The sequence below is a fragment of the Bufo bufo genome, unplaced genomic scaffold, assembly GCF_905171765.1.
Source record: "Bufo bufo unplaced genomic scaffold, aBufBuf1.1, whole genome shotgun sequence".
Taxonomy (NCBI): domain Eukaryota; kingdom Metazoa; phylum Chordata; class Amphibia; order Anura; family Bufonidae; genus Bufo; species Bufo bufo.
The window spans coordinates 111,334-134,532 of record NW_024401150.1 but is presented as its reverse complement, the minus strand read 5'-3'; the positions used below and the strand labels follow the sequence as shown (position 1 = coordinate 134,532).

General features: G+C 48.5%; 2 protein-coding genes across 10 annotated transcripts in view; both read left to right on the top strand.

The window, feature by feature from the left end:
- LOC120984653 (MAP/microtubule affinity-regulating kinase 4-like) overlaps positions 1-22,068 on the top strand; it is a 55,372-nt gene extending 33,304 nt beyond the window's left edge. Inside the window, exons 4-6 of the mRNA XM_040413408.1 lie at positions 13,925-14,004; positions 19,158-19,202; positions 21,077-22,068. Of these exons, the coding sequence (XP_040269342.1) occupies positions 13,925-14,004; positions 19,158-19,202; positions 21,077-21,141 (190 nt within the window). The 3' untranslated portion in view covers positions 21,142-22,068. The remainder of the gene's footprint in view (positions 1-13,924; positions 14,005-19,157; positions 19,203-21,076) is intronic.
- Positions 14,331-17,620, top strand: LOC120984652. 9 transcript variants are annotated; one of them, XR_005775279.1, is made up of 8 exons: positions 14,338-14,355; positions 14,396-14,742; positions 14,845-15,318; positions 15,528-15,629; positions 15,732-15,782; positions 15,941-16,083; positions 16,237-16,904; positions 16,957-17,620. XR_005775279.1 is itself a non-coding variant. In XM_040413404.1 (7 exons), the coding sequence occupies exons 2-6, from the start codon at positions 14,409-14,411 to the stop codon at positions 16,876-16,878; spliced, it is 1,527 nt and encodes a 508-aa protein (XP_040269338.1). In that variant the 5' UTR covers positions 14,331-14,355; positions 14,396-14,408; the 3' UTR covers positions 16,879-16,904; positions 16,957-17,620. The 9 variants fall into 9 exon arrangements, 3 of the variants coding, with proteins under 3 accessions (XP_040269338.1, XP_040269340.1, XP_040269341.1); XR_005775278.1 differs by having other exon boundaries at positions 16,186-16,904; XR_005775277.1 differs by having other exon boundaries at positions 14,331-14,355; positions 14,396-14,686; positions 14,896-15,318; positions 15,941-16,751; positions 16,803-17,620.
- Positions 22,069-23,199: the final 1,131 nt, after the last annotated feature.

Below are 23,199 nucleotides of genomic sequence, written 5' to 3'. Positions count from 1 at the left end.
CCGTTGAGGTGCCAGTCTTCCAGTTATATACATGTGATAATGAAGGGCTTAACACCATAGACCGTTGAGGTGCCAGTCTTCCAGTTATATACATGTGATAATGAAGGGCTTAACACCATAGACAGTTGAGGTGCCAGTCTTCCAGTTATATACATGTGATAATGAAGGGCTTAACACCATAGACCGTTGAGGTGCCAGTCTTCCAGTTATATACATGCGATAATGAAGGGCTTAACACCATAGACCGTTGAGGTGCCAGTCTTCCAGTTATATACGTGTGATAATGAAGGGCTTAACACCATAGACCGTTGAGGTGCCAGTCTTCCAGTTATATACATGTGATAATGAAGGGCTTAACACCATAGACCGTTGAGGTGCCAGTCTTCCAGTTATATACATGTGATAATGAAGGGCTTAACACCATAGACAGTTGAGGTGCCAGTCTTCCAGTTATATACATGTGATAATGAAGGGCTTAACACCATAGACAGTTGAGGTGCCAGTCTTCTAGTTATATACATGTGATAATGAAGGGCTTAACACCATAGACCGTTGAGGTGCCAGTCTTCCAGTTATATACATGTGATAATGAAGGGCTTAACACCATAGACCGTTGAGGTGCCAGTCTTCCAGTTATATACGTGTGATAATGAAGGGCTTAACACCATAGACCGTTGAGGTGCCAGTCTTCCAGTTATATACATGTGATAATGAAGGGCTTAACACCATAGACCGTTGAGGTGCCAGTCTTCCAGTTATATACATGTGATAATGAAGGGCTTAACACCATAGACCGTTGAGGTGCCAGTCTTCCAGTTATATACATGTGATAATGAAGGGCTTAACACCATAGACCGTTGAGGTGCCAGTCTTCCAGTTATATACGTGCGATAATGAAGGGCTTAACACCATAGACCGTTGAGGTGCCAGTCTTCCAGTTATATACATGTGATAATGAAGGGCTTAACACCATAGACCGTTGAGGTGCCAGTCTTCCAGTTATATACATGTGATAATGAAGGGCTTAACACCATAGACCGTTGAGAGTGCCAGTCTTCCAGTTATATACGTGCGATAATGAAGGGCTTAACACCATAGACCGTTGAGGTGCCAGTCTTCCAGTTATATACGTGCGATAATGAAGGGCTTAACACCATAGACCGTTGAGGTGCCAGTCTTCCAGTTATATACATGCGATAATGAAGGGCTTAACACCATAGACCGTTGAGGTGCCAGTCTTCCAGTTATATACATGTGATAATGAAGGGCTTAACACCATAGACCGTTGAGAGTGCCAGTCTTCCAGTTATATACATGTGATAATGAAGGGCTTAACACCATAGACCGTTGAGGTGCCAGTCTTCCAGTAATATACATGTGATAATGAAGGGCTTAACACCATAGACCGTTGAGGTGCCAGTCTTCCAGTTATATACATGTGATAATGAAGGGCTTAACACTATAGACCGTTGAGGTGCCAGTCTTCCAGTTATATATACATGTGATAATGAAGGGCTTAACACCATAGACCGTTGAGGTGCCAGTCTCCCAGTTATATACATGTGATAATGAAGGGCTTAACACTATAGACCGTTGAGGTGCCAGTCTTCCAGTTATATACGTGTGATAATGAAGGGCTTAACACCATAGACCGTTGAGGTGCCAGTCTTCCAGTTATATACATGTGATAATGAAGGGCTTAACACCATAGATTGTTGAGGTGCCAGTCTTCCAGTTATATACGTGTGATAATGAAGGGCTTAACACCATAGACCGTTGAGGTGCCAGTCTTCCAGTTATATATGTGTGATAATGAAGGGCTTAACACCATAGACCGTTGAGGTGCCAGTCTTCCAGTTATATACATGTGATAATGAAGGGCTTAACACCATAGACCGTTGAGGTGCCAGTCTTCCAGTTATATACATGTGATAATGAAGGGCTTAACACCATAGACCGTTGAGGTGCCAGTCTTCCAGTTATATACGTGCGATAATGAAGGGCTTAACACCATAGACCGTTGAGGTGCCAGTCTTCCAGTTATATATGTGTGATAATGAAGGGCTTAACACCATAGACCGTTGAGGTGCCAGTCTTCCAGTTATATACATGTGATAATGAAGGGCTTAACACTATAGACCGTTGAGGTGCCAGTCTTCCAGTTATATATACATGTGATAATGAAGGGCTTAACACCATAGACCGTTGAGAGTGCCAGTCTTCCAGTTATATACATGTGATAATGAAGGGCTTAACACCATAGACCGTTGAGGTGCCAGTCTTCCAGTAATATACATGTGATAATGAAGGGCTTAACACCATAGACCGTTGAGGTGCCAGTCTTCCAGTTATATACATGTGATAATGAAGGGCTTAACACCATAGACCGTTGAGGTGCCAGTCTTCCAGTTATATACATGTGATAATGAAGGGCTTAACACTATAGACCGTTGAGGTGCCAGTCTCCCAGTTATATACATGTGATAATGAAGGGCTTAACCCCATAGACCGTTGAGGTGCCAGTCTCCCAGTTATATACATGTGATAATGAAGGGCTTAACACCATAGACCGTTGAGGTGCCAGTCTTCCAGTTATATACATGTGATAATGAAGGGCTTAACACCATAGACCGTTGAGGTGCCAGTCTTCCAGTTATATACATGTGATAATGAAGGGCTTAACACCATAGATTGTTGAGGTGCCAGTCTTCCAGTTATATACATGTGATAATGAAGGGCTTAACACCATAGACCGTTGAGGTGCCAGTCTTCCAGTTATATAGATTTTTCTTGCATTTGTGAAGGGCGAATCATTTTAGACTAGAGCGCCTCTCTGTGGCTGTGAGAGGCTGAGCTATTTCCCACACTTTTACCTTGTTTTGAATCCTTCATTATCACATGTTTGGCTATTTGTGAACAATTGAGGGAGTCCGTTTAACACTATATGGTGTTACTTTACGCCCTTAGTATGGCTACAATAGGATCTAATACAGACAAGCAGTGGGGCCAACACAGAAAAACCCTATACAACCCCACACATATCTTGGGATCGAAGACTCACTGAAAGTAAAGGGTCTATTATGTTATTCTAATGTTGGCTCTATCGCTATGGACAAAGCACATTAAATAAGAAAGGACTGTGCCTACCGTTACTGGAGGATCTGTAGGGTGTGCCTTGCCATGTGTTCGGCTTATTTATAAGGACCAGGCTGCAGGAGATGTAGCGACACTGGCATTTAGGCAAAAGGGGCATAGATAGAAATATCACTACTGGGTAGGGATCGACCGATTTTGATTTTTTAGGGCCGATACCGATAATTTGTGAACTTTCAGGCCGATAGCCGATAATTTATACTGATATTCTGGGAATTTTCATCTTTGAAAAAAAAATAATTCCTACACAAATCTGCTGAAAATTAATGTTTATTGTTAACGTGTATTTTTTTTTTTTGCAAATCTTTCTTTTTCATTTATACTTAATATTTTGGTGTTTTATTTTTACTAATTTTTAGCCCCCTTTAGGGACTAGAACCCTTGTCCTATTCACCCTGATAGATCTCTATCATTGTGAATAGGACTTCACACTCTCCCTGCTGTCCTGTGCATAGTGCACACAGCAGCAGGGAGGTTACCATGGCAGCCAGGGCTTCAGTAGAGTCTGATAGAGCTCTATCAGGGTGAATAGGACCTCACACTCTCCCTGCTGTCCTGTGCATAGTACACACAGCAGCAGGGAGGTTACCATGGCAGCCAGGGCTTCAGTAGTGTCTGACAGAGCTCTATCAGGGTAAATAGGACCTCACACTCTCCCTGCTGTCCCGTGCATAGTGCACACAGCAGCAGGGAGGTTACCATGGCAGCCAGGGCTTCAGTAGAGTCTGATAGATCTCTATCAGGGTGAATAGGACCTCACACTCTCCCTGCTGCCCTGGACATAGTGTACACAGCAGCAGGGAGGTTACCATGGCAGCCAGGGCTTCAGTAGAGTCTGATAGAGCTCTATCAGGGTGACTAGGACCTCACACTCTCCCAGTTGTCCTGTGCATAGTACACACAGCAGCAGGGAGGTTACCATGGCAGCCAGGGCTTCAGTAGAGTCTGATAGAGATCTATCAGGGTGAATAGGACCTCACACTCTCCCTGCTGTCCTGTGCATAGTACACATAGCAGCAGGGAGGTTACCATGGCAGCCAGGGCTTCAGTAGAGTCTGATAGAGATCTATCAGGGTGAATAGGACCTCACACTCTTCCTGCTGTCCTGTGCATAGTGCACACAGCAGCAGGGAGGTTACCATGGCAGCCAGGGCTTCAGTAGAGTCTGACAGAGCTCTATCAGGGTGAATAGGACCTCACACTCTCCCTGCTGTCCTGTGCATAGTACACAAAGCAACAGGGATGTTACCATGGCAGCCAGGGCTTCAGTAGTGTCTGATAGAGCTCTATCAGGGTGAATAGGACCTCACACTCTCCCTACTGCCCTGTGCATAGTGCACACAGCAGCAGGGAGGTTACCATGGCAGCCAGGGCTTCAGTAGAGTCTGATAGAGATCTATCAGGGTGAATAGGACCTCACACTCTCCCTGCTGTCCTGTGCATAGTACACATAGCAGCAGGGAGGTTACCATGGCAGCCAGGGCTTCAGTAGAGTCTGATAGAGATCTATCAGGGTGAATAGGACCTCACACTCTTCCTGCTGTCCTGTGCATAGTGCACACAGCAGCAGGGAGGTTACCATGGCAGCCAGGGCTTCAGTAGAGTCTGACAGAGCTCTATCAGGGTGAATAGGACCTCACACTCTCCCTGCTGTCCTGTGCATAGTACACAAAGCAACAGGGATGTTACCATGGCAGCCAGGGCTTCAGTAGTGTCTGATAGAGCTCTATCAGGGTGAATAGGACCTCACACTCTCCCTACTGCCCTGTGCATAGTGCACACAGCAGCAGGGAGGTTACCATGGCAGCCAGGGCTTCAGTAGAGTCTGTTGGATCTCTATCAGGGTGAATAGGACCTCACACTCTCCCTGCTGCCCTGTGCATAGTACACACAGCAGCAGGGATGTTACCATGGCAGCCAGGGCTTCAGTAGTGTCTGATAGAGCTCTATCAGGGTGAATAGGACCTCACACTCTCCCTGCTGTCCTGTGCATAGTACACACAGCAGCAGGGATGTTACCATGGCAGCCAGGGTTTCAGTAGCATCTGATAGAGCTCTATCAGGGTGAATAGGACCTCACACTCTCCCTACTGCCCTGGGCATAGTACACACAGCAGCAGGGAGCTGACCATGGCAGCCAGGGCTTCAGTAGTGTCTGATAGATCTCTATCAGGGTGAATAGGACTTCACACTCTCTCTGCTGTCCTGTGCATAGTACACACAGCAGCAGGGAGGTTACCATGGCAGCCAGGGCTTCAGTAGAGTCTGATAGAGCTCTGTTAGGGTGAATAGGACCTCACACTCTCACTGCTGTCCTGTGCATAGTGCACACAGCAGCAGGGAGGTTACCATGGCAGCCAGGGCTTCAGTAGAGTCTGATAGAGCTCTATTAGGGTGAATAGGACTTTAAACTCTTCCTGCTGTCCTGTGCATAGCGCACACAGCAGCAGGGAGGTTACCATGGCAGCCAGGGCTTCAGTAGTGTCTGATAGAGATCTATTAGGGTGAATAGGACCTCACACTCTCCCTACTGTCCTGTGCATAGTGCACACAGCAGCAGGGAGGTTACCATGGCAGCCAGGGCTTCAGTAGAGTCTGATAGAGCTCCACCAGGGTGAATAGGACTTTACACTCTCCCTGCTGTCCTGTGCTATGTGCACACAGCAGCAGGGATGTTACCATGGCAGCCAGGGCTTCAGTAGCGTTCTGGCTGCCATGGTAACCGATCGGAGCCCCAGGATTACACTGCTGGGGCTCTGATCGGAGGAGCAGGGGAGAGGGGATCCTGTGGCCATGCCACCAATGATTAATACTGGAAGGGGGGGCGCACTGAGCCACCAATATTTTTAATACTGGGATGGGGGTGGGGGGCGCACTGCGCCACCAATGATTAATACTGGGGGGCTGCACTGCGCCACCAATGATTACTACTGGGAGGCTTGGGGGGGCGCACTACGCCACCAATGAACATAAATCTCTCATTTATTCATATACAGGAGGCGGGAGCTGGCTGCAGAATCACATAGCCGACTTCCGACCTCTATGAGCGGTAGCTGCGATCCGCGGCACCTGAGGGGTTAACTACCGCAGATCGCAGCTACAGCTCATAGCGGTCGGGAGCCGGCTATGTGATTCTGCAGCCAGCTCCCGCCTCCTGTATAGGAATGAATGAGAGAGGTATCTTCATTGGTGGCGCAGCGGCCACAGCCCCGCCCCTTCTCTTGTCTTCTCTCCTCTCATTGGTGGCGCAGCGGCCACAGCCCCTCCCCTCCTCTTGTCTTCTCTCCTCTCATTGGCGGCAGCGGCATCACAGGGGGAGGAGACGCTGCTTCCTTCTCCCCTGTGCTGCTGAGGGAACGCGGAGAGCGCTGAGAGCAGCGCGTTCTGTGTTCCAATACGGTATCGGTATATCGGCAAAATAGATGCCGATAACGTTCAAAATCCTGAATATCGGCCGATAATATCGGTAAAACCAATAATTGGTCGATCCCTACTACTGGGGATGATAAAATTTAGATATCAGGTATATAGCTCTATACTGTATATATCTAGTGTTCCATATGGGGTCAGTAGTCTATGGTATTTATTTATAGGGCGTCTCGGCCTACCCTGTTATTAACAAATCACTGTTAGGGGAATAGAAAACGTGCACAAGGACAATCCATAAATTAAAAAGAAGACCTAAATGACAAACGGCTGTGCGTATGTACAGTATGTACAGTATGTCTTTAGATCTGTCACTGCACAAGTGGATTGGATTTTGATAACACCAGGTGTTATCTCGGGATCGCGGACTCACTGAAAGTAAAGTGTCCATCTTTTATTCTAATGTTGGCACTTATCACTATGGACAAAACAGATTACATAAGATAGCTATTGTCCTGATTTTAGTTAATAAACACGTACTCCACCAGAAGCGCAGTGAAAGGCACCAGCAGTGAAAGGGTCTCCAGCAGGAAAATAACCTGCACTTTACCTGCACTACTGACGGTAGTTCCATGCGCCATCTGGTGTTCACAAACCAACAGTGCACCCTGAATTTTCTCAATGGCTATTTACGCGATTCGGGTTTGCTAATTGAATTGGAAATCGCTTTGCGCTGCCACGATTCTGAAGGGAGCGCTAGAAATGCTATATCTGTAGGTAGATTGTGTCAGCCGAGGTCAGGTAGATTGGGTCGACTGGAGTCAAGTAAATTATATCTGCTGCAGTCAGGTAGATTTTGTCCGTTGCACTCAGGTAGATTCTGTCAGCTAAGGTCAGGTATATTGTGTTTGTTGTGGTCAAGTAGATTGTGTCCGTCTCGGTCATGTAGATTGTATCTGCTGCAGTCGGGTCGATTGTATCTGCTGCAGTCGGGTCGATTTGTATCTGCTGCAGTCGGGTCGATTGTATCTGCTGCAGTCGGGTCGGTTGTATCTGCTGCAGTCGGGTCGATTGTATCTGCTGCAGTCGGGTCGATTGTATCTGCTGCAGTCGGGTCGATTGTATCTGCTGCAGTCGGGTCGATTGTATCTGCTGCAGTCGGGTCGATTGTATCTGCTGCAGTCGGGTCGATTGTATCTGCTGCAGTCGGGTCGATTGTATCTGCTGCAGTCGGGTCGATTGTATCTGCTGCAGTCGGGTCGATTGTATCTGCTGCAGTCGGGTCGATTGTATCTGCTGCAGTCGGGTCGATTGTATCTGCTGCAGTCGGGTCGATTGTATCTGCTGCAGTCGGGTCGATTGTATCTGCTGCAGTCGGGTCGATTGTATCTGCTGCAGTCGGGTCGATTGTATCTGCTGCAGTCGGGTCGATTGTATCTGCTGCAGTCGGGTCGATTGTATCTGCTGCAGTCGGGTCGATTGTATCTGCTGCAGTCGGGTCGATTGTATCTGCTGCAGTCGGGTCGATTGTATCCACGGCATGGTCAGGTAGATTGTTTCTAGAGATGAGCGAATTTCTTGAAAGTTCGATTCGGCTGATTTGCCGAATTTCCCCAAAAAATTTGCTTTGTGACGAATTACTTCATCAGCATTCAGCATTTTTTTTGTAAGTAGCGGGTGCAATAACAGGGAGCTGCGGTAGCGCCACCCTCGTAATTGTACCCCTCAGATGCTGCGCTCATACATGATCGCGGCATCTAAGTGTAAAATGAACAATAATTTTTTTTTTTTTTTATCAAACATACAGCCTCCATTTGCTCACGACGGGCTGGCCGCCACCATCTTGCTTGAAGATCTCGGCCGAAATCCTGTGCGGCGCGAAATTACATCATTATGCCGGCTGGCGTAGTAACATATGACGTCATCACGCCGGCCCGGTGATGATGTAATTTCGCTCCGCACGGGATTTTGGCCGAGATCTTCAAGCAAGATGGAGGCTGGCAGCCCGTCGCAAGCAAATGGAGGAGGTAAGTTAAATTATTATTTTTTTTTATACGATTTCAGGTTAAATTGATTCACTGACACGAAGCATGAGGAAATTTGTCTTTTAGGCAAATTTAATTTATCCTGAAATTCGGATCGAATTCCACTTCGTGGGATTTGATTCGCTCATCTCAAATTGTATCGACTGCAGTCAGATAGATTGTGTCCGTCGTGGTCAGGTATATTGTGACTGTTGCGGTCTGGTAGATTGTGTCCGTCATGGTCTGGTAGATTGTGTCCGTCATGGTCTGGTATATTGTGTCAGTCATGGTCTGGTATATTGTGACTGTTGCGGTCTGGTAGATTGTGTCCGTCATGGTCAGATAGATTGTGTCCGTCATGGTCAGATAGATTGTGTCCGTCATGGTCAGGTAGATTGTGTCCGTCATGGTCAGGTAGATTGTGTCCGTCATGGTCTGGTAGATTGTGTCCGTCATGGTCAGGTATATTGTGACTGTTGCGGTCTGGTAGATTGTGTCCGTCATGGTCAGATAGATTGTGTCCGTCATGGTCAGGTAGATTGTGTCCGTCATGGTCTGGTATATTGTGTCAGTCATGGTCAGGTATATTGTGACTGTTGCGGTCTGGTAGATTGTGACTGTTGCGGTCTGGTAGATTGTGACTGTTGCGGTCTGGTAGATTGTGACTGTTGCGGTCTGGTAGATTGTGTCCGTCATGGTCTGGTAGATTGTGTCCGTCATGGTCAGGTATATTGTGTCCGTCATGGTCTGGTAGATTGTGTCCGTCGTGGTCAGGTATATTGTGTCCGTCGTGGTCAGGTATATTCTGTCTGCTGCAGTCAGGTAGATTGTGTCCGTCGTGGTCAGGTATATTGTGACTGTTGCGGTCTGGTAGATTGTGTCCGTCATGGTCTGGTATATTGTGACTGTTGCGGTCTGGTATATTGTGTCCGTCATGGTCTGGTATATTGTGACTGTTGCGGTCTGGTAGATTGTGTCCGTCATGGTCTGGTATATTGTGACTGTTGCGGTCTGGTAGATTGTGTCCGTCATGGTCTGGAAGATTGTGTCCGTCATGGTCTGGTAGATTGTGTCCGTCATGGTCAGATAGATTGTGTCCGTCATGGTCAGGTAGATTGTGTCCGTCATGGTCTGGTATATTGTGTCAGTCATGGTCAGGTATATTGTGACTGTTGCGGTCTGGTAGATTGTGACTGTTGCGGTCTGGTAGATTGTGACTGTTGCGGTCTGGTAGATTGTGACTGTTGCGGTCTGGTAGATTGTGTCCGTCATGGTCTGGTAGATTGTGTCCGTCATGGTCTGGTAGATTGTGTCAGTCATGGTCTGGTAGATTGTGTCCGTCATGGTCTGGTAGATTGTGTCCGTCATGGTCAGGTATATTGTGACTGTTGCGGTCTGGTAGATTGTGTCCGTCATGGTCTGGTAGATTGTGTCCGTCATGGTCTGGTAGATTGTGTCCGTCGTGGTCAGGTATATTGTGTCCGTCGTGGTCAGGTATATTGTGTCTGCTGCAGTCAGGTAGATTGTGTCCGTCGTGGTCAGGTATATTGTGACTGTTGCGGTCAGATAGATTGTGTCCGTCGTGGTCAGGTATATTGTGTCCGTCGTGGTCAGGTATATTGTGTCCGTCATGGTCTGGTATATTGTGACTGTTGCGGTCTGGTATATTGTGTCCGTCATGGTCAGGTATATTGTGTCCGTCATGGTCAGGTATATTGTGTCCGTCATGGTCAGGTATATTGTGTCCGTCATGGTCAGGTATATTGTGTCCGTCATGGTCTGGTATATTGTGTCCGTCATGGTTAGGTAGATTGTGTCCGTCATGGTCAGGTAGATTGTGTCCGTCATGGTCAGGTAGATTGTGTCCGTCATGGTCAGGTATATTGTGTCCGTCATGGTCTGGTAGATTGTGTCCGTCATGGTCAGGTAGATTGTGTCCGTCATGGTCAGGTAGATTGTGTCCGTCATGGTCAGGTATATTGTGTCCGTCATGGTCAGGTATATTGTGTCCGTCATGGTCAGGTATATTGTGTCCGTCATGGTCAGGTATATTGTGTCCGTCATGGTCTGGTAGATTGTGTCCGTCATGGTCAGGTAGATTGTGTCCGTCATGGTCAGGTATATTGTGTCCGTCGTGGTCAGGTATATTGTGTCCATCGTGGTCAGGTATATTCTGTCTGCTGCAGTCAGGTAGATTGTGTCCGTCATGGTCAGGTATATTGTGTCCGTCGTGGTCTGGTATATTCTGTCTGCTGCAGTCAGGTAGATTGTGTCCGTCGTGGTCAGGTATATTGTGACTGTTGCGGTCTGGTAGATTGTGTCCGTCATGGTCTGGTATATTGTGTCCGTCATGGTCTGGTATATTGTGTCAGTCATGGTCAGGTATATTGTGACTGTTGCGGTCTGGTAGATTGTGACTGTTGCGGTCTGGTAGATTGTGACTGTTGCGGTCTGGTAGATTGTGTCCGTCATGGTCTGGTAGATTGTGTCCGTCATGGTCAGGTATATTGTGTCAGTCATGGTCTGGTATATTGTGACTGTTGCGGTCAGGTAGATTGTGTCCGTCGTGGTCAGGTATATTGTGACTGTTGCGGTCTGGTAGATTGTGTCCGTCATGGTCTGGTAGATTGTGTCCGTCATGGTCAGGTATATTGTGTCCGTCATGGTCTGGTAGATTGTGTCCGTCGTGGTCAGGTATATTGTGTCCGTCGTGGTCAGGTATATTCTGTCTGCTGCAGTCAGGTAGATTGTGTCCGTCGTGGTCAGGTATATTGTGACTGTTGCGGTCTGGTAGATTGTGTCCGTCGTGGTCAGGTATATTGTGTCCATCGTGGTCAGGTATATTGTGACTGTTGCGGTCTGGTAGATTGTGTCCGTCGTGGTCAGGTATATTCTGTCTGCTGCAGTCAGGTAGATTGTGTCCGTCATGGTCTGGTATATTGTGACTGTTGCGGTCTGGTAGATTGTGTCCGTCGTGGTCAGGTATATTGTGACTGTTGCGGTCAGGTAGATTGTGTCCGTCGTGGTCAGGTATATTGTGACTGTTGCGGTCTGGTAGATTGTGTCCGTCATGGTCTGGTATATTGTGTCCGTCATGGTCTGGTAGATTGTGTCCGTCGTGGTCAGGTATATTGTGTCTGTCGTGGTCAGGTATATTCTGTCTGCTGCAGTCAGGTAGATTGTGTCCGTCGTGGTCTGGTATATTGTGACTGTTGCGGTCTGGTAGATTGTGTCCGTCATGGTCTGGTATATTGTGACTGTTGCGGTCTGGTAGATTGTGTCCGTCATGGTCTGGAAGATTGTGTCCGTCATGGTCTGGTAGATTGTGTCCGTCATGGTCTGGTAGATTGTGTCCGTCATGGTCTGGTAGATTGTGTCCGTCATGGTCTGGTAGATTGTGTCCGTCATGGTCTGGTAGATTGTGTCCGTCATGGTCTGGTAGATTGTGTCCGTCATGGTCTGGTAGATTGTGTCAGTCATGGTCTGGTAGATTGTGTCCGTCATGGTCTGGTAGATTGTGTCCGTCATGGTCAGGTATATTGTGACTGTTGCGGTCTGGTAGATTGTGTCCGTCATGGTCTGGTAGATTGTGTCCGTCATGGTCTGGTATATTGTGTCAGTCATGGTCTGGTATATTGTGACTGTTGCGGTCTGGTAGATTGTGTCCGTCATGGTCAGATAGATTGTGTCCGTCATGGTCAGGTAGATTGTGTCCGTCATGGTCAGGTAGATTGTGTCCGTCATGGTCAGGTAGATTGTGTCCGTCATGGTCAGGTAGATTGTGTCCGTCATGGTCTGGTAGATTGTGTCCGTCATGGTCAGGTATATTGTGACTGTTGCGGTCTGGTAGATTGTGTCCGTCATGGTCAGATAGATTGTGTCCGTCATGGTCAGGTAGATTGTGTCCGTCATGGTCTGGTATATTGTGTCAGTCATGGTCAGGTATATTGTGACTGTTGCGGTCTGGTAGATTGTGACTGTTGCGGTCTGGTAGATTGTGACTGTTGCGGTCTGGTAGATTGTGTCCGTCATGGTCTGGTAGATTGTGTCCGTCATGGTCAGGTATATTGTGTCCGTCATGGTCTGGTAGATTGTGTCCGTCGTGGTCAGGTATATTGTGTCCGTCGTGGTCAGGTATATTCTGTCTGCTGCAGTCAGGTAGATTGTGTCCGTCGTGGTCAGGTATATTGTGACTGTTGCGGTCTGGTAGATTGTGTCCGTCATGGTCTGGTATATTGTGACTGTTGCGGTCTGGTAGATTGTGTCCGTCATGGTCTGGTATATTGTGACTGTTGCGGTCTGGTAGATTGTGTCCGTCATGGTCTGGAAGATTGTGTCCGTCATGGTCTGGTAGATTGTGTCCGTCATGGTCAGATAGATTGTGTCCGTCATGGTCAGGTAGATTGTGTCCGTCATGGTCTGGTATATTGTGTCAGTCATGGTCAGGTATATTGTGACTGTTGCGGTCTGGTAGATTGTGACTGTTGCGGTCTGGTAGATTGTGACTGTTGCGGTCTGGTAGATTGTGTCCGTCATGGTCTGGTAGATTGTGTCCGTCATGGTCTGGTAGATTGTGTCAGTCATGGTCTGGTAGATTGTGTCCGTCATGGTCTGGTAGATTGTGTCCGTCATGGTCAGGTATATTGTGACTGTTGCGGTCTGGTAGATTGTGTCCGTCATGGTCTGGTAGATTGTGTCCGTCATGGTCTGGTATATTGTGTCAGTCATGGTCTGGTATATTGTGACTGTTGCGGTCTGGTAGATTGTGTCCGTCATGGTCAGATAGATTGTGTCCGTCATGGTCAGGTAGATTGTGTCCGTCATGGTCAGATAGATTGTGTCCGTCATGGTCAGGTAGATTGTGTCCGTCATGGTCAGGTAGATTGTGTCCGTCATGGTCTGGTAGATTGTGTCCGTCATGGTCAGGTATATTGTGACTGTTGCGGTCTGGTAGATTGTGTCCGTCATGGTCAGATAGATTGTGTCCGTCATGGTCAGGTAGATTGTGTCCGTCATGGTCAGGTATATTGTGACTGTTGTGGTCAGGTAGATTGTGTCCGTCATGGTCAGGTAGATTGTGTCCGTCATGGTCAGGTATATTGTGACTGTTGCGGTCTGGTATATTGTGACTGTTGCGGTCTGGTATATTGTGACTGTTGCGGTCAGATAGATTGTGTCCGTCGTGGTCCGTTACATTCTATATGTATACTGCGGTCAGTTTCTTTGTATACTCTGCAACAATGGTTAGGTGACAAGGGGACGTTAGTGGACTGTAGTGGTCATTTCCTCCTTTTCCACCTTCCTCCTTTCCTTTCACCCGTCTTCTGATGTTTTTTCCCCTTCTGTCTTTCTCCCCTTTCTCTTTCTGGCTTCCTCTCCAGGGTCGCTCTTGACCCCTCTAAGAGACAGGCGTCTCACCGCTGTGTGTCTGGAGTCTCTCTCCCTCAGGACAGCAAGATCAGTAAGTCTTTCCCTGTCCTTCTAACCACCATTACTGATGGAGTCTTCTGTATGGTGGGTGTCCTTGTCTTGCATGAACTGTATGAAGTGCAGATTGCGGAGGGTGGTAGTGATCTTTTAGCGTACCTGGGTGATGGGGAGTGGATGCTGTATGTCTGGTATTCAAAGAGAGGCAGTGTTACTCTGCAAGGGCATCACCCCGCCAATCTCTGTAGCAGGTGGAGAACAGAGCCTTCTTCTGAGAGTGGAAAGGGATGATAGATGATCAGATACTTATCAGGTACTTACAGGTATCAGCGATGTACAGTCTTGTGGTCAGTGCTCAGGTCAGGTACTTATAGGTATCAGCAATGTAGAGTCTCATGGTCAGTGCTTGGGTCAGGTACTTAAAGGTACCAGTGATGTATGGTCTCGTGGTCAGTCCTTAGGTCAGGTACTTACAGGTATCAGCGATGTATGGTCTTCTGGTCAGTGCTCAGGTCAGGTACTTACAGGTATCAGCGATGTATGGTCTTGTGGTCAGTGCTTGGGTCAGGTACTTATAGGTATCAGCGATGTATGGTCTCGTGGTCAGTCCTTAGGTCAGGTACTTACAGGTATCAGCGATGTATGGTCTTGTGGTCAGTGCTCAGGTCAGGTACTTACAGGTATCAGCGATGTATGGTCTTGTGGTCAGTGCTTAGGTCAGGTACTTATAGGTATCAGCGATGTACCATACGGTCTTGTGGTCAGTGCTTAGGTCAGGTACTTACAGGTATCAGCAATGTATGGTCTTGTGGTCAGTGCTCAGGTCAGGTACTTATAGGTATCAGCAATGTATGGTCTTGTGGTCAGTGCTCAGGTCAGGTACTTATAGGTATCAGCAATGTATGGTCTTGTGGTCAGTGCTCAGGTCAGGTACTTATAGGTATCAGCGATGTATGGTCTCGTGGTCAGTCCTTAGGTCAGGTACTTACAGGTATCAGCGATGTATGGTCTTCTGGTCAGTGCTCAGGTCAGGTACTTACAGGTATCAGCAATGTATGGTCTTGTGGTCAGTGCTCAGGTCAGGTACTTATAGGTATCAGCAATGTATGGTCTTGTGGTCAGTGCTCAGGTCAGGTACTTATAGGTATCAGCAATGTATGGTCTTGTGGTCAGTGCTCAGGTCAGGTACTTATAGGTATCAGCGATGTATGGTCTCGTGGTCAGTCCTTAGGTCAGGTACTTACAGGTATCAGCGATGTATGGTCTTCTGGTCAGTGCTCAGGTCAGGTACTTACAGGTATCAGCGATGTATGGTCTTGTGGTCAGTGCTTAGGTCAGGTACTTATAGGTATCAGCGATGTACCATACGGTCTTGTGGTCAGTGCTTAGGTCAGGTACTTACAGGTATCAGCGATGTACAGTCTTGTGGTCAGTGCTCAGGTCAGGTACTTATAGGTATCAGCAATGTAGAGTCTCATGGTCAGTGCTTGGGTCAGGTACTTAAAGGTACCAGTGATGTATGGTCTCGTGGTCAGTCCTTAGGTCAGGTACTTACAGGTATCAGCGATGTATGGTCTTCTGGTCAGTGCTCAGGTCAGGTACTTACAGGTATCAGCGATGTATGGTCTTGTGGTCAGTGCTTGGGTCAGGTACTTATAGGTATCAGCGATGTATGGTCTCGTGGTCAGTCCTTAGGTCAGGTACTTACAGGTATCAGCGATGTATGGTCTTCTGGTCAGTGCTCAGGTCAGGTACTTACAGGTATCAGCGATGTATGGTCTTGTGGTCAGTGCTTAGGTCAGGTACTTATAGGTATCAGCGATGTACCATACGGTCTTGTGGTCAGTGCTTAGGTCAGGTACTTACAGGTATCAGCAATGTATGGTCTTGTGGTCAGTGCTCAGGTCAGGTACTTATAGGTATCAGCAATGTATGGTCTTGTGGTCAGTGCTCAGGTCAGGTACTTACAGGTATCAGCGATGTATGGTCTTGTGGTCAGTGCTCAGGTCAGGTACTTACAGGTATCAGCGATGTATGGTCTTGTGGTCAGTGCTTAGGTCAGGTACTTATAGGTATCAGCGATGTACCATACGGTCTTGTGGTCAGTGCTTAGGTCAGGTACTTACAGGTATCAGCAATGTATGGTCTTGTGGTCAGTGCTCAGGTCAGGTACTTATAGGTATCAGCAATGTATGGTCTTGTGGTCAGTGCTCAGGTCAGGTACTTATAGGTATCAGCAATGTATGGTCTTGTGGTCAGTGCTCAGGTCAGGTACTTATAGGTATCAGCGATGTATGGTCTCGTGGTCAGTCCTTAGGTCAGGTACTTACAGGTATCAGCGATGTATGGTCTTCTGGTCAGTGCTCAGGTCAGGTACTTACAGGTATCAGCAATGTATGGTCTTGTGGTCAGTGCTCAGGTCAGGTACTTATAGGTATCAGCGATGTATGGTCTTGTGGTCAGTGCTCAGGTCAGGTACTTATAGGTATCAGCAATGTATGGTCTTGTGGTCAGTGCTCAGGTCAGGTACTTATAGGTATCAGCGATGTATGGTCTCGTGGTCAGTCCTTAGGTCAGGTACTTACAGGTATCAGCGATGTATGGTCTTCTGGTCAGTGCTCAGGTCAGGTACTTACAGGTATCAGCGATGTATGGTCTTGTGGTCAGTGCTTAGGTCAGGTACTTATAGGTATCAGCGATGTACCATACGGTCTTGTGGTCAGTGCTTAGGTCAGGTACTTACAGGTATCAGCGATGTATGGTCTTGTGGTCAGTGCTCAGGTCAGGTACTTACAGGTATCAGCAATGTATGGTCTTGTGGTCAGTGCTCAGGTCAGGTACTTATAGGTATCAGCGATGTATGGTCTTGTGGTCAGTGCTTAGGTCAGGTACTTACAGGTACCAGTGATGTACAGTCTTGTGGTCAGTGCTCAGGTCAGGTACTTACAGGTATCCGTGATGTATGGTCTTCTGATCTTGTGCTCAGTTGGATTATATCCTCTGCGGTCAGATTTTATCTGCTGCAGTCAGTTACATTGTATTTGCTGTGGTCTGTTACTTACAGGTACCAATACATGGCTACCTCCCTTCCTCATCGCACCTCCACCTATGCCAAATCTTCATACATCACACCTCCACCTTCCTACGACTTACCATCTCCCCATACTGTCACAACTCCCTATACCATCATACCTTCACCACCCCCCTACACCATCATACCTTCACCACCCCCTACACCATCATACCTTCACCACCCCCTACACCATCATACCTTCACCACCCCCTACACCATCATACCTTCACCACCCCCTACACCATCATACCTTCACCACCCCCTACACCATCATACCTTCACCACCCCCCTACACCATCATACCTTCACCACCCACTACACCATCATACCTTCACCACCCCCTACACCATCATACCTTCACCACCCCCTACACCATCATACCTTTACCACCCCCTACACCATCATACCTTCACCACCCCCCTACACAATCATACCTTTACCACCCCCTACACCATCATACCTTCACCACCCCCCTACACCATCATACCTTCACCACCCCCTACACCATCATACCTTCACCACCCCCCTACACCATCATACCTTCACCACCCCCTACACCATCATACCTTCACCACCCCCTACACCTTCATACCTTCACCACCCCCTACACCATCATACCTTCACCACCCCCTACACCATCATACCTTCACCACCCCCCTACACCATCATACCTTCACCACCCCCTACACCATCATACCTTCACCACCCACTACACCATCATACCTTCACCACCCACTACACCATCATACCTTCACCACCCCCCTACACCATCATACCTTCACCACCCCCCACACCATCATACCTTCACCACCCCCTATACCATCATACCTTCACCACCCCCCTATACCATCATACCTTTACACCCCCTACACCATCATACCTTCACCACCCCCTACACCATCATATCTTCACCACCCCCCTACACCATCATATCTTCACCACCCCCTACACCATCATACCTTCACTACCCCTACACCATCATACCTTCACCACCCCCTACACCATCATACCTTCACCACCCCCTATACCATCATACCTTCACCACCCCCTACACCATCATACCTTCACCACCCCCTACACCATCATACCTTCACCACCCCCTACACCATCATACCTTCACCACCCCCTACACCATCATACCTTCACCACCCCCCTACACCATCATACCTTCACCACCCCCTACACCATCATACCTTCACCACCCCCTACACCATCATACCTTCACCACCCCCCTACACCATCATACCTTCACCACCCCCCTACACCATCATACCTTCACCACCCCCCTATATCATCATACCTCTACCACCTCCCCGCATCTTCACAACTCCACCACCTCTCTGCACTATTACAACTCTTCCACTCCCACCCCCACCCCCCCTTCACTATCTCACCTCCACTACCTCCCTGTACAATCTCACCTCCACCAGCCGCCCGCACCATCATGCCTCCAGCAGAACCTGAGTGTAGACCGGTCAGGTGTGATGGAGGATGGTGTGTAGACTGTTCAGGTGTGGTGGAGGATGGTGCGTAGGCCGGTTAGGTGTGGTGGAGAATGGTGCGTAGGCCGGTTAGGTGTGGTCGAGGATGGAGTGTAGACTGGTCAGGTGTGGTGTGAGATGGATTGTAGACCGGTCAGGTGTAGTGGAAGATAGAGAGTAGACCGGTCAGGTGTGGTGAAGGATGGTGCGTAGGCCGGTCAGGTGTGGTGGAGGATGGAGTGTAGACCGGTCAGGTGTGGTGGTGGAGGGAGCGTAGACCAGTCAGGTGTGGTGGAGGATGGTGCATAGGCCAGTTAGGTGTGGTGGAGGATGGTGCGTAGGCCAGTTAGGTGTGGTGGAAGATGGTGCGTAGGCCGGTTAGGTGTGGTGGAGGATGGAGTGTAGACCGGTCAGGTGTGGTGGAAGATGGTGCATAGGCCGGTTAGGTGTGGTGGAGGATGGTGCATAGGCCGGTTAGGTGTGGTGGAAGATGGTGCGTAGGCCAGTTAGGTGTGGTGTATCATGGTATGTAGACCGGTCAGGTGGGGTGGAGGATGGAGTCTTCTCCACATGATGCATTAGTTGTAGTCTGATATCTCATACGTTATGGTGACAGCTGTCTATTTTTTTCAGGGTCACAGACGAATCTGAGAGAGTCCGGAGACCTGAGATCACAAGGTCAGTATTGGGTCATTCATTATTTCCTGTCCTGCTGTGCATCACTCCCATCATCCCTGACTCTAGGAGTTCTCTTTTTACCGTATCTCTTTCTCATATACTCAGTCCTTGTCTTCATCATCCAGGAGGTTGCAATATACTCATCTAATCTCATACCCAGTGTATGAATTCTGCCATCCCTTACCATAGCAGGTCACACTCTACTCTCCTTCCTTCGCACACTATCACTCCTATCATCCTTTACCCCAAAAGTTAGTGATAATCTCATCCCTCATACCCTATTAGGTAGCAGGAGGAGTTATGGAGACTCAGGGAGGTCAATTAGGTTCCTCTTCCTTTCACATTGTTGCTGACAAGTGGGTTGAGTGTTGTTATGATGGCTCCCGACAGTTGGTCAGGAAATAACCAGCGGCTCTACAAATGAGCGCTCTAGTGTGGTCTGGAGATGAATAGAGGCCTCCAACATTGAGTGGTGTACTAAAGTTTGGAGATAAATTGAGGCCTCCAGCACTGAGCTGTGTAGTAAAGTCTGGAGATAAATCAAGGCCTCCAACACTGAGTGGTGTAGTGAGGTGAGGAGATGACCAGTGACCTCCAGCATTGAGCCGAGTAGCGAGTTGAGGAGATGAGCAGTGGCCTCCAGCGTTGAGCTGAGTAGTGAGTTGAGGAGATGAGCAGTGGCCTCCAGCGTTGAGCTGAGTAGTGAGTTGAGAAGATGAGCAGTGGCCTCCAGCGTTGAGCTGAGTAGTGAGGTGAGGAGATGACCAGTGACCTCCAGCACTGAGCTGAGTAGTGAGGTCAGGAGATGACCAGTGACCTCCAGCATTGAGCCGAGTAGTGAGGTATGGAGATGACCAGTGACCTCCAGCATTGAGCCAAGTAGTGAGTTGAGGAGATGACCAGTGACCTCCAGCACTGAGCGGAGTAGTGAGGTCAGGAGATGACCAGTGACCTCCAGCACTGAGCTGAGTAGTGAGGTCAGGAGATGACCAGTGACCTCCAGCATTGAGCCGAGTAGTGAGTTGAGGAGATGAGCAGTGGCCTCCAGGACTGAGCTGAGTACTGAGGTGAGAAGATGACCAGTGACCTCCAGCATTGAGCTGAGTAGTGAGGTGAGAAGATGACCAGTGACCTCCAGCACTGAGCTGAGTAGTGAGGTGAGGCAATGACCAGTGGCCTCCAGCACTGAGCTGAGTAGTGAGGTGAGGAGATGACCAGTGACCTCCAGCATTGAGCTGAGTAGTGAGGTGAGGAGATGACCAGTGACCTCCAGCACTGAGCTGAGTAGTGAGGTCAGGAGATGACCAGTGACCTCCAGCACTGAGCTGAGTAGTGAGGTCAGGAGATGACCAGTGACCTCCAGCATTGAGCTGAGTAGTGAGCTGAGAAGATGACCAGTGACCTCCAGCACTGAGCTGAGTAGTGAGGTGAGGCGATGACCAGTGGCCTCCAGCACTGAGCTGAGTAGTGAGGTGAGGAGATGACCAGTGACCTCCAGCATTGAGCTGAGTAGTGAGGTGAGGAGATGACCAGTGACCTCCAGCACTGAGCTGAGTAGTGAGGTCAGGAGATGACCAGTGACCTCCAGCATTGAGCCAAGTAGTGAGTTGAGGAGATGACCAGTGACCTCCAGCACTGAGCTGAGTAGTGAGGTGAGAAGATGACCAGTGACCTCCAGCACTGAGCTGAGTAGTGAGGTGAGAAGATGACCAGTGACCTCCAGCACTGAGCTGAGTAGTGAGGTCTGGAGAAGACCAGCAGCCTCCACCATTGAGCGGAATAGTGGGGTCAGATGGCTCTCATGGATGGGTTTGGGAGGGGAAGACAAGGCGTCCTCCAATTCGCTTCTCACGTCTCTTTTTCTCTCTCTGCAGTAGCTATATACCTTGGTATAAAGCGTCGGCCCACTCCGGCCTGCTCGGACCTTCCAGGGATGTGACGAAATCCATCCAGCGCCCCCCCTTGAAATCGCCAACCCCTTTGACTGCTCCCAGTGAATCTTACCCTGTGGGAAGACCTCGGCCCTTACCAGGCAAGCTCCGCCCACTTGTCACCGTTGGGACGCTGGGACTTTAAGAAGGGGATTTGTTCTGTGGAAGTCCATCAGGATGCTGCTGTAGCTTGTTAAAGCTGGGACAAGCCCCATCGGGGGTCTGCTGAATCTGGGGCAGCAACACCCCCCTTTCCTGTTGGGACGCCGTGCCTTTAAGATGGACGCCTCCTTGTCTGGATTGCTACACCTGTAGAAGTGGGAGGATCCGTCAGCCCATAGGACATGCCCCTTTCGGATGTGCCATGCCCACCTGTCTACTGAGAGCTGTCATGTGACCGGGGGAGGGGCGGTCATTTGTACTCGGGGTTCTGCTGGATCGATATAACTGTCCTCCCCGTCTGCCCATCTCCGAACTTTATATTAGCTCCGCCCCCAACATAAGTGCTATATTACTGAGTTTTCCGTCACAGGCCCGCGCCCCGTCATGGCGTACACCCCACGTATTAACCAGTTTACGTCCTCATCCCTCAAATGCCCCTCCCCTTGCGCTACCGCTCTCATCCTCTAGGAGGGTCTGTGTATATAATCTATATGTGCAGGTCACGCAGAGGAGCGGGGGATGGTGCCCTGTCTGCACGGTGCCGCCCGCGCCTCCCAACCGCTATCAATATGTCCTGATTGTCTCCTTCTCATCACAATGTGGGGTTACTGAATGATGAGTGTAGTAGTCTTACATGACTACAGAGAGCACAGCGCAGGCGGGGGGTCCGCTAGTAGAGTAGAGCGTCCGCAGTGAACCCTCCTTCCTGACAGTGTACCCCAAAACTATTTATTAAAGTCACCCTATGAAACCCATTCACCTGGAGAGTCTCTGATTTCTGGCTGAGAGGAACGCACAGGAAAGGGTTAAAGGTGGTGATATAATAATGTAGTGTGTTATACCGCAATATAGAGCCCCCCCCCCCTACTGTATAATGTACCGTCACACTGATATAGAGCCCCCTCTACTGTATAATGTACCGTCACACTGATATAGAGCCTCCCCTACTGTATAATGTACCGTCACACTGATATAGAGCCTCCTCTACTGTATAATGTACCGTCACACTGATATAGAGCCCCCCCTACTGTATAATGTACCGTCACACTGATATAGAGCCCCCCCTACTGTATAATGTACATCACACTGATATAGAGCCTCCTCTACTGTATAATGTACCGTCACACTGATATAGAGCCTCCTCTACTGTATAATGTACCGTCACACTGATATAGAGCCCCCTCTACTGTATAATGTACCGTCACACTGATATAGAGCCCCCTCTACTGTATAATGTACCGTCACACTGATATAGAGCCCCCCCTACTGTATAATGTACCGTCACACTGATATAGAGCCTCCTCTACTGTATAATGTACCGTCACACTGATATAGAGCCTCCTCTACTGTATAATGTACCGTCACACTGATATAGAGCCCCCTCTACTGTATAATGTACCGTCACACTGATATAGAGCCTCCTCTACTGTATAATGTACCGTCACACTGATATAGAGCCTCCTCTACTGTATAATGTACAGTCACACTGATATAGAGCCTCCTCTACTGTATAATGTACCGTCACACTGATATAGAGCCTCCTCTACTGTATAATGTACCGTCACACTGATATAGAGCCCCCTCTACTGTATAATGTACCGTCACACTGATATAGAGCCCCCTCTACTGTATAATGTACCGTCACACTGATATAGAGCCTCCTCTACTGTATAATGTACCGTCACACTGATATAGAGCCTCCTCTACTGTATAATGTACCGTCACACTGATATAGAGCCTCCTCTACTGTATAATGTACCGTCACACTGATATAGAGCCCCCTCTACTGTATAATGTACCGTCACACTGATATAGAGCTTCCTCTACTGTATAATGTACCGTCACACTGATATAGAGCCTCCTCTACTGTATAATGTACCGTCACACTGATATAGAGCCTCCTC